This window comes from Carlito syrichta, unplaced genomic scaffold (assembly GCF_000164805.1).
Source record: "Carlito syrichta isolate Samal-C Ts95f unplaced genomic scaffold, Tarsius_syrichta-2.0.1 Scaffold309100, whole genome shotgun sequence".
Lineage (NCBI taxonomy): Eukaryota > Metazoa > Chordata > Mammalia > Primates > Tarsiidae > Carlito > Carlito syrichta.
In genome coordinates this window covers 11,293-21,874 of record NW_007253196.1, presented here as the reverse complement: position 1 = coordinate 21,874, position 10,582 = coordinate 11,293, and the positions used below count along the sequence as shown (strand labels likewise).

The following is a 10,582-nucleotide window of genomic DNA, read 5'->3' as shown; positions in this document are numbered from 1 at the left end:
GGCATGGTAGCACATGCCTGTAGTTCCAGCTACTTGGAAGGCTGAGGTGGAAGGATCGCCAGAGCTCAGTAGGTTGATGTTGGGGTGGCCATGAGTGTGCCACTGCACTCCAGCCTGGGCAACAGAGTAAGAATCTAACTCAAAAAAAGAAAAAGTTAATCTTCACAACACTACGATGTCAATTGAAAACCAAGGCTCAAACGGGAGCCTTGTTTCAAGGTGAGGTAGGTAAAATGGAGTGGAATAAAGAGTGCTCAAGCCAGCACTTGGCACAGCAAAATAAACCTTCCTTCTTCCTCTGCTGCCACACAAGACCGCCAGGCTCCAAATCAACCCCAGTGCCTAGCAACATACTCATGCCCAGCCCACAGTGCCTCTACTGCTCAGTGAGGGTACCAAGAGGGAACCGAGACAGCCAGCTGATGGAAAAAAGGTATTTCGGGTTCTACCCCCAAAATTACTCTTCCAGGTGGCATCCACCACTAAGCAGAACAGTTCCAAGGCAGGACTCACCTGTTGATGCCAAGGTGAGGTAGTAGAGAAGGGAGCCACACTGGTTGAGGAGAAAAGGCATCAGGTACTAGAAACAGGAGAAACCTGCCATCAGCGCAATGGCTTGACTGAGTAGCACTGCCTTCCTTACGTTTCTGTTTTATGCCTTTCCTTGGAGGGGTGGATGGTTATAAAGACCCAGAGAATAATAAGCCCTCTAAGGAGGACTCTTCCAGAGCAAAGAGGGAAACAAGCTGAACTCCATGCCTTTGCCCTAAGGGACCTCTCCCTCAGGTCTGCTAGTCCCCATCCTCCACATCCTGCAAGGCCTTGAGCGCTGATGGCACCTACCCCAGGAAGCCTCCAAATTCCCCAATCCAACCTCCCTCCTCCGAACTCACACAACACTATATCTGTACCTCTCTCGTAGCCCTTGACCCTAAGTAGTGGTTGTGTCCATGTCTTGTCTTTCTCAAGGTCAGAGGCAGTTCTCCATACCCTCCCATCCTCCCCCTCAGGGCCAATTTAAGCCCCAAGCTGGAAAGGTTTACAATAGCTGCCTTTTAGAATTGGAGGGATCACGGTGATAGACTATTACTAGCAGCCTCAGATTGAGTATTTATTATGTACTAGGTCCAATATTAAGTGCTTTATGTGTCTCTCCTCAATTCTCATAACTGCCCCATAATACGGTAATCACTGTCATTCCCATTTTACAGAAGATGAAACTGAGGCTCCAGAAGGACAAATGACTCATCCAAGAGTTTCTAATAAGTGGTGGGTTCCAGGTTCTGACCCAGATCTGGTGGACTCTAGAGACCAAATTCTTAGCAGCTACATCCCCCGAGAGAGGGGTCTTTCACAGACGCACCTCAGTATTCAAGAAGAGGGTCTTCATCTCCTGGAGCAACTGCCGGGCCCAGGTCGGCTCATGAACATGCTGCAGGCCGGCGGACGCCCGCTTCAGCAGCGGCTGCGTGCCACCCCACAGAGCGGCCACCAGCACCAGAACCAGCACCTGCCCTGAATGCAGACGGATGATTCGAGTCACCCTCACCCTCACCCCCACCCCCAAACGGCCGCCTGCCCTGTCCGGCCTGTCTCTGGCCTCCTGGCCCGGTCCTGCCCCGGCCTCCTAGCCCCAGTGGGCGGTCCCCACTTCCCTCCCTCGCTCTCCGGCGCCCCGGCGGGGACTGGGAGGCAGGACGGGCTCCGGGACGCCAGGGAGATGAATCCGGCAGCCCGGGGTCTGAGGCTGTAGCAGGGGTCGGGGTTAAGGGGTGGAGACCAAGCAGGAAATGAACTCCGGGCGAGGGTCGAGAAATCCATCGCGGGGCGGGGCCGGCTACCCACCGAGAGACGCCGCCATGGCAACGCCGCTGTCTTCTACTTCCGGGAGCGAAGGGGCGGAGACCATGGTCCGGAAGTGGCACCAAAGCTCTTTCCGGTCCTACTCACGTTGCCGCTTTCCTCGCGTCACCGCCGGGATGGTGAGTTCCATGGAGCTGGGGTGTTGCGGTGGGGGTCCTGGACTGGGCGAGGGCCCGACCCCGGGCACTGACGCTCCCGTCCTGTCCCCACAGAAGCCGATCCTGCTGCAGGGCCATGAGCGGTCCATTACACAGATCAAGTATAACCGCGAGGGAGACCTCCTCTTCACCGTGGCCAAGGACCCTGTGAGCGGCGCCGGAGGGCGGGAGGGACTTTGGAGGGGACCCGGGCGGGGCGAGTTCGTTCTGCCAGGACGATGGGGGGACAGGCCAGTTTGGCCGCCAGAGGGGAACCAAAGAACGCCCCATTCTAAGTAGAGACCAGCCCGGGGTAGGTGGGAAAAACTCGATTGTTGGTGGAAGGGAGTAGCCAGGAAGACGAAAGGCAAGAGATCCCATGGAAAGGGGACGAGGATGAGAGTCACCCTGCTCAGGGGACCTGGACGCGACCATCCAGAGGAAAAGCTAAACGATTCTACCAGGATAGCAGAACAGACCACCTCTAGTAGGCGAAAGCTGGTCCGGCAAGCTGTGTCATTAAGGCACAGAGGACTTAAGGATGATGTTCCTAGTCTCATTTCAGTCAGTCCCATCCTGCCACCAGTGCAGACAGCTCCTCTCCGTACTGCTTGTTGAGGCACCTCCATACGGAGGAAGTTAGCATGTGGTTGAAGGTGGGAGCTCTGAAATCAGACAGACCTGATTTGAACCCTGACTTTTGTATCTACTAGTAATGTGATTTTGAGTATGTTATTTAACCTTTCTAGACTTCAAGTTCCATTTTTATAAAATGTGGCTACTTAAAGTACCTCCCTTATGAGACTGTCTTTAGCATTACATGAAATCATTCATGTAACGAGCTTAGTTAGTACCTGGTGCATACGAGTGCCCAGTTCAGGCTAGTCAAATTCCTTAGGTGTGTTTCTTGGAGCCACCCAGCTACCCTTTGAAGAAAGCATTATTGTCCTGGTCATTTTCTTTTCCTTTTTTTTTTTTTTTTTTTTGAGTCAGAGTCTTACTTTGTCACCCAGGCTAAAGTGCAGTGGCACACTTAGAGCCACTCCAGCATTGACCTGCTGGGCTCAGGTGATTCTTCTACCTCAGGCTTCCAAGCAGCTGGAACCACAAGCATGAGCTACCACACCCTGCTAATTTTTTGATATATTGTAGAGATGAATTATCAGCAAGTTGCCTAGACTGGTCTCTAATCCCTGGGCTCAGGCAATCCTATTGCCTCAGCCTCCCAAAGTGCTGGGATTACAGGCTTGAGCCACCGTGCCCAGCCATCCTGGTCATTTTCAAGATGGGAAAACTGAGGTTTAGAGGGGAGAAGCACCATCATACAGGGAGATGATGGACAGGACATCAAACTGCTGTTTTTCTGGGCTGGAGCTTAACTTGGAGAGTCCAGGGTGGGGCTGAGACTGGCAAATAAGGACGCTTTTGCAAGCCTCCTTATCCCTGTCACTTCCTTCAGGAAGAGAGGAGAATCCAGGAGTTGGTCTTTTTACCAGCTCCCTGCTATTTCCCAAGAGATGATCAGGAGAGGACTAGAGGCTACTATGGGTTCCTGGGGTGAAGTAAAAGGCCACTGCTCTTACTGGGATGTGTGCCATCCTGTGGTTTGATTCTTCCAGACTGTCAATGTATGGTACTCTGTGAACGGTGAGAGGCTCGGCACCTACATGGGCCATACTGGAGCTGTGTGGTGTGTGGATGCCGACTGTATCCTTGTTTTTGCTCTGAGTTCATACTCCCAGAATCTGCCAACAGTAGGAAGGCTGAGTTGGAAGTAGGGAGTTTGGCATGCTATTGTGGGCCTGGGGAGTAATACCTCCTACTTCCCAGTGTCTTCACTGGTTGGGGACACATTCAGGACAAGTTCCAGTTCTGGATAAGATTAGAATACTCTGAGGTAAGAGAGAGGAAGAAAGGCTCTTTGGGGCTGAACAGAGAGATGATTCAGTTGCCTCCCAAGAGGACAAGGGCTCAAGTGAACTCTGTCATACTTCTTAACAACTTCTTCAGGGGACACCAAGCATGTGCTCACTGGCTCAGCTGACAACAGCTGTCGTCTTTGGGACTGTGAAACAGGTAAGTTGGGTCATTTGCTTTTTCGGCAAATACTAAGCACTTAAAGTGTACCTGTTTGAGCAAATGGTCCTGGAGAGAGAGAGATAAATCCAGAGATATTTCCCAGTCTAGGAAAAAAGAGATGAGACAGTAAGATGATGAGAAGAGTACACTACAGTTAGACATAAGCCATGTTAGTGGAAGCATAGAGTACTGTGGAGGCCAGAGGGTGGCAACTGAGGGGGGTGGGAGCACCCTGGGAAGGTTTCCCAAGGCAAATGTCATAGGAACTGAGGCTTGAAGGATGAGAACGACATCATCACTTTGGCACAGGCAGGAATGAAAACAGAGAGAGTGTCATGTCCATGTCATCTAACTGACCAGAGTTCCTGTTTCTTGTGGGAGTGGAAAAGATGAGGCTGGAGAGGCAGGCTAAGGCCAGAACAGACCGGGAATGCCAACCTGAGGAACTTGGCTTTGTTCTATAGGAATTGGCATGCTGTGTAAGTCCTTACACAGGGAAGAGTGATCTGTTTCTATCTAGCAAGGTCAGGGAGCAGTGGGAAGCACTGGAAGAGCTGAAACTGAAAACAGGCCATTCAGTAAATATTTACTAAGTGTCCAATTCTATCCCAGGTCTATGCTGGGCACTGGAAACATGCAGAGAAATCAGACCAGGTCTTCGCTGTGGAGGAGTACAGTCTGAGGGGCAGACAGACATAATGCAATCTACTCGGAGCAGGATCACAGCTAGCAGGATGTCTGAGGGAGGACTGCGGGAAAAAGTTAATAAAAGACATGAGCCAGCTGGGCATGGTGACTCAAACCTGTAATCCTAGCACTTTGGGAGGCGGAGGCAAGAAGACTGCCTGAGTCTAGGGGCTCGATGGACAGGACATCAAAGCTACTGTTTTTCTGGGTTGGAGCTTAACTTGGAGAGTCCAGGGTAAGGCTGAGACTGGCAAACGAGGACGCTTTTGCAAGCCTCCTGATCCTGGGCAATTTGGTGAGACCTCGTCTCTACAATAAAACACACACAAAAAAATTAACTGGGCATGGTGGTAAGTGCCTGTAGTTCCAGCTACTTGAAAGGCTGAGGCAGAAGGATCACCTGAGCCCAGCAGACCGAGGCTGCAGTGACTGTGAATGTGCCACTGCACTCTAGCCTGAGAGAGACTCCTCGAAAGAAATGAGCCACAGCAGTGAGGAAGAGGAGAGTGGTGGGTGAGGTTACTGGAACAGGAGAAACAGTGAGGCGGGATGATAGGCAGGTGTAGGGTGTCCTCCCTACAGGAGCAGCGGGCAAGGGATAGCCCAGACTCTTCCTGTCTCCAGGGAAGCAGCTGGCCCTACTCAAGACCAATTCAGCTGTCCGGACCTGTGGCTTTGACTTTGGGGGCAACATCATCATGTTCTCCACGGACAAGCAGATGGGCTACCAGTGCTTTGTGAGCTTCTTTGACCTGCGGGATCCGAGCCAGATTGGTGAGGGTTGGGGCCAGACTGGGATTCAGGTAAGGGTGCAGCTCTAAGCCAGGGCCTGACGTCTGCTGCCCCATACAGACAACAACGAGCCCTACATGAAGATTCCTTGCAATGACTCCAAGATCACCAGTGCTGTCTGGGGACCCCTGGGGGAGTGCATCATCGCAGGCCATGAGAGTGGTGAGCTCAACCAGTATAGTGCCAAGGTAAGGGGCCTGTGGGGGCCTGAGCCCACCAGAATGATTCCTTACAAGAGGCACAATAGCACTGTGGTTAAGAGCAAGGGTGGGGCCTCACATGGTGGCCCATACCTGTTACTCTAGCACTTTGGGAGGCCAAGGTTGGAGACCCGTTTAAGACTAGCCTGGGCAACATAGCAAAACCCTGTCTCTTCCAAAACTTAAAAAATTTGCTGGACATGGTGGCATGGCCTGTAGTGCTAGCTACGGAGAGGCTGAAGTGAGAGGATTGCTTGAGCCCAGGAGTTCAAGGTTCCAGTGAGCTATGATTGGGCCACTGCATTCCAGTCTAGGACAGAATGAGACCCTGTATCCAAAAAATAAAAGAGCAAGGGGGGCAGAATTCAAATACAGATTTCACCATTTTCTTTTTTTTTTTGAGTTGGAGTCTCACTCTGTCGCCCAGACTCGAGTGCAGTGGTCGCTCCCGGCCACCGCAGCCTCCACCTGCTGGGCTCCAGCGATCCTTCCACCTCAGCCTTCCAAGTAGCTGGAATTACAGGCATGCGCTACCACGCCCGGCTGAATTTTGATTTATTGTAGAGATGAGGTCTCGCTGCCCGGGTGGGTCTCAAACCTGCGGGCTCAGGCAATCCACTCACCTCAGCCTCCCAAAAGCACTGGATTACAGGCTGAGCCACCAAGCCCGGCTGATTTCACCATTTTCTATCTGTGTGATCTTGGGCAAGTTGTATAACTTTTTTTATCTGTCAACTGTTTCAAGGATCAAATGATATCAGGTGTTTGAAAAACTTGTCACAAAGTACTCAGTGACATGTTAATAAGGATCACAAATAAGCATTTTCCTGCCGCCACTGAGTGCCAGGTCTTGTGCTGGGTTCCTACGACAAAGAGGTGAATCAGACATGGTCCCTGCCCCAAGGGGAGACAGGCTTGCAAACAGCTGGCACACGAGTCCGATTGTGAATTGTGCCACCATAGAGGTCTCAACCATGTGCAGAAGTGTCACAGAGGAGGTAGTTTGTACATTAAACTGTGAAAAACAAATGGACCTTCAGGTAGGAAGGAAAGGACATTGCACAGGCAAGAGGAGAGCAAAAGCAAAGGCCCAGAGTTAAGAAAGTACATAGGCCAGGCTCTGTGGCTCAGCCTGTAATCCCACGCCTTGGGAGGCCGAGGTGAGTGAATTGCCTGAGCCCGCGGGTTCAAGACCCGCCTGGGCAACTTGGTGAGACAATAAATCAAAAAAATTATCCAGGCATGGTAGTGCGCTCCTGTGGTTCCAGCTACTTGGAAGGCTGAGGCGAAAGGATCACCAGAGCCCAGCAGGTCAAGGCTGCAGTGGCCGGGAGCGTCCCACTGCACTCCGGTCTGGGAGACAGAGTGAGACTCCAACTCAAAAAAAAAAAAAAAAGTACATGGATTCTTTTGGAAGTAGTCTCGGGGAATGTGGACTGGGACTAGATTTCAAAGGTCTTTAAGTGTCAGGAGGTCCAGTTTTGATTTTCCTCCAGGGAACCTGTAAAGGGTTGTTGATGAGACTTTCTCTTGAAAGGGCTTTTGCAGGCTACAGTTTGGAGGATGGGTCTGAACTAGCCAATAGGCACAGGATGTAGGACACCAGACTGAGTCAAGAGATTCTTAGTCAAGAGCTGATTAGATCGGGGGAAGGGTAAAGTCCAGGTGGTCTCAGATTCCTAGTATGGGTACCTGGGTTTCTGGGGAACAGTGAGGCTAGTCAGGGTTGGGGCCTGTCAGGGTCTCACTCTTCCTCTTTCCCTAGTCTGGAGAGGTGCTGGTAAATGTTAAGGAGCACTCCCGGCAGATCAATGACATCCAGTTATCCAGGGACATGACCATGTTTGTTACTGCATCCAAGGACAACACAGCCAAGGTGAGCCTGGGTAAGGGGTCTGCAGGGCTGTTCCCTCCCTCCTGCTGCACTCCCTCGACTGGCCTGGCTTCACTCCAAGAAGGCTTCTCTCACAGACTTCTCCCCCTGCCTTCTCTCTGCAGCTGTTTGACTCCACAACTCTTGAACATCAGAAGACCTTCCGAACAGAGCGTCCCGTCAACTCAGCTGCCCTCTCCCCCAATTACGATCATGTAAGCACTGCACCAGCCTTCTTGCTGAAACCTCAGAAAGCTTCTAAGATCTAGATATTTGTCTAGCAGTTAGGCTATGAACACTGTGGGGAACTGGTGTCAGGAAGAGAGGAAATTCCCAGAGCAGTGACAGGGCTGAACAATCAAGTAGCTACAGAACACTAGGCAGGAGGTAGTGGAAGTCTTCTGTTCATCCCGTCTTTGGTGTCCTCCCCTTGTGCTGGGGGAAACATTCAAAATACATAGGGTGGGGGAAACTGAAAATGGACTTGGCTGCCCTTTGGACCCATCTGGAGTTTCTTCTTCCCTCCAGGTGGTGCTGGGTGGTGGTCAGGAAGCCATGGATGTAACCACAACCTCCACCAGGATTGGCAAATTTGAGGCCAGGTAAAGGGCAAGAGAGTGCTTCCAGGTTGCAGTTCCATGGAGGGTGTCTTTCGTGATGAAAAAAGCCATATTGGCTACTAGGAAGTACAACCAAACGTGTGGCCCTCCTGTGACAAGTGTGTAATACAGTTGTTAAGGGCATGAATTCGTAGGCCATGGACACATCGTTGTATTTCTCTATGCCCAACTTTCCTCGAACGTATAATGGGACAGTGATAATATACTTAACTTATAAAATTGTGCAGTGTAAGTAAATGAATTACTATTTGTTTAGCTCTTGGAGCACTGCCTCTCATGTAGCAGGTACTCAGTACACGTTAACTGTGTATCCAGCTAGGTGTTCTGGTTCAGTCTTCCCCTGACTTGGGTCACATTCACTTCCTCTTTTTTTGTTGTTTTTTTTCCAAGTTGGAGTCTCACTGTGTTGCCCAGGCTGGAGTACAGTGGCATGCTCACGGCCACTGCAGTCTCGACCTGCTGGGCTCAGGCAACCCTTCTGCCTCAGCCTTCCAAGTAGCTGGAACTACCAGCACATGCCACCACACCTGGCTTATTTTTTTATTTATTGTAGAGATGCGGTCTTGCCAAGTTGCTCAGGCTGGTCTCAAACCTGTAGGCTCAAGTAGTCCTCTCACCTTGGCCTCCCAAGGACTCTCACGGGGATTATAGGTGTGAGCCACCAGGCCTGGCCACATTCATTTCCACTTATCTAAGTTCCCCTGCTTTGTTTTCTGTGATAGAGTTTGCATTTGGGGAGTGACCTCCGAAGTATTTTGGAATGAGACAGAATTATGTCCCTTCTCTCTACCCTTTCTCCTCAGGTTCTTCCATTTGGCCTTTGAAGAAGAGTTTGGGAGAGTCAAGGGCCACTTTGGACCTATCAACAGTGTTGCCTTCCATCCCGATGGCAAGAGGTAGGGCCCCAGGGAAGCAAGCAGAGCTAAACCTGGGTTGGGTCTTGCCTCTTTCTTATCCTGCCTCCAGAGCGGGCATCTGACTGGTCTCTGGCTATCTTTTTCCAGCTACAGCAGTGGCGGGGAAGATGGTTATGTCCGCATCCACTACTTCGACCCACAATACTTCGAATTTGAGTTTGAGGCTTAAGAAGCTGGATCTCCAGGCCAGGGAAGCATCTTACAGAAAGTTTTGAATTCTGATAAATAAATTAGTTTGGTAATAAATGGTTTATGATCAAGTATTTTGTGGAGTCTCATCGTTTTTCCTTCCCACTGACACCCCAGCAAGCTGATGCAGATCGTGGATACCTTTATTATTTAGATCTCCGTATACTCTGAACACTTCAACTTAGCACTTTAGTACTATAGGCTAGCCTGGGTCGCAGGCATCCTAGTCCAAGGTTTAAAGGTCCTCAGGGCACTGGAGAGGTTTCAGGAATGTCTCAGCCACTGTCTAAGGAGCCAGTGTGTAGGATTAGGGCACAGGTTGAAGCTGCTAGCTGAGAACCTTCTGTCTGTTCCCTTTCTGTCACAATTTGTCACACCTTCTCCCATGCTACCTCTGCAGGCTCGGGTGGGCAGTTCCAATGCAGAAACAGGCCTGAGGAGGAAAACAGGTAAGGAAGCTGAGCAAAGGGGATAACTCCCCAGGGGACAAGGCAAAGGGGATTACTTGCCACAGCTGCAGACTCGGGCTTCACAGAGGGCCAGATGGCAAAGGGATTGAGGACATAGACTGGGTTCTGAAGTTTTTGTTGTTCTTTAGCTGGTTGAGCCCAGACCACAGGGAGTGTATTCGACTCTCACTTCACACAGGCGTCTGTAGAGTGAGGGAGTGAGTTTCTAACACCAGCTATGCCCTCTAGGAGTCTGAGTGGACAGGCCTGGTTAGTGGGGTGAAGTCTGGGGCAGTAATAATCTCTTTTTCTTGCAAATGTTATTGCCAGTCTGATCCTGTACTGGGCACTAGAATTTTAAAAGAAAGAAAGAAAGAAAAAAATCCTTTTTTTAAAAGAGTCTCACTCTGTCACCCAGGCTGGAGTGCAGTGGCACACTCATGGCCACTGTAGCCTCAACCTGCCAGGATCCGGCGATCCTTTTGCTTCAGCCTTCCAAGTAGGTGGAACTTTGGGTATGTGCTACCACGCCTGGCTAATTTTTATTTATTTATGGTATAGCTCAGCCAAAATCCTATTTCTTTTTTCCTTTTTTTTTTTTTTTGAGTTGGAGTCTCACTCTGCGCTTTGGGAGGCTGAAGTGAGTGGACTGCCTGAGCCTGCGGGTTTGAGACCCACTTGGGCAACTCAGCGAGACCTCATCTCTACAATAAATTGAAAAATCAGCTGGGCATGGTAGCGCATGCCTGTAATTCCGGCTACTTGGAAGGCTGAGG

The 10,582-nt window shown here is 50.7% G+C and overlaps 2 protein-coding genes and 1 long non-coding RNA gene across 5 annotated transcripts in view; 1 reads left to right on the top strand and 2 right to left on the bottom strand.

The window, feature by feature from the left end:
* TMEM234 (transmembrane protein 234) overlaps positions 1 to 1,892 on the bottom strand; it is a 4,346-nt gene extending 2,454 nt beyond the window's left edge. For 2 of the 3 annotated variants that reach the window (XR_002482456.1, XM_021716962.1), the window contains exons 1-3: positions 1,846 to 1,892; positions 1,364 to 1,515; positions 514 to 580 (exon numbers count right to left, since the gene is read on the bottom strand). Coding sequence is in view for 2 of the 3 variants with exons in the window: in XM_021716962.1 (XP_021572637.1) it covers positions 514 to 580; positions 1,364 to 1,515; positions 1,846 to 1,861 (235 nt within the window). In the remaining variant the exon portion in view is untranslated. The remainder of the gene's footprint in view (positions 1 to 513; positions 581 to 1,363; positions 1,516 to 1,845) is intronic. The other variant, XM_008066754.2, reaches the window with a different exon arrangement.
* The window catches only part of EIF3I (eukaryotic translation initiation factor 3 subunit I), a 10,068-nt gene continuing 576 nt past the window's right edge, over positions 1,091 to 10,582 (top strand). Inside the window, exons 1-12 of the mRNA XM_008066753.2 lie at positions 1,091 to 1,538; positions 1,897 to 1,982; positions 2,076 to 2,168; positions 3,620 to 3,707; positions 4,011 to 4,076; positions 5,391 to 5,540; positions 5,619 to 5,746; positions 7,524 to 7,634; positions 7,757 to 7,846; positions 8,160 to 8,233; positions 9,055 to 9,147; positions 9,256 to 9,353. Coding sequence (XP_008064944.2) covers positions 1,520 to 1,538; positions 1,897 to 1,982; positions 2,076 to 2,168; positions 3,620 to 3,707; positions 4,011 to 4,076; positions 5,391 to 5,540; positions 5,619 to 5,746; positions 7,524 to 7,634; positions 7,757 to 7,846; positions 8,160 to 8,233; positions 9,055 to 9,147; positions 9,256 to 9,337 — 1,080 coding nt within the window. The 5' untranslated portion in view covers positions 1,091 to 1,519 and the 3' untranslated portion in view covers positions 9,338 to 9,353. The remainder of the gene's footprint in view (positions 1,539 to 1,896; positions 1,983 to 2,075; positions 2,169 to 3,619; positions 3,708 to 4,010; positions 4,077 to 5,390; positions 5,541 to 5,618; positions 5,747 to 7,523; positions 7,635 to 7,756; positions 7,847 to 8,159; positions 8,234 to 9,054; positions 9,148 to 9,255; positions 9,354 to 10,582) is intronic.
* The window catches only part of LOC103269172, an 8,012-nt gene continuing 6,912 nt past the window's right edge, over positions 9,483 to 10,582 (bottom strand). Inside the window, exon 2 of the long non-coding RNA XR_504862.1 lies at positions 9,483 to 9,790. This is a non-coding gene — a long non-coding RNA (uncharacterized LOC103269172). The remainder of the gene's footprint in view (positions 9,791 to 10,582) is intronic.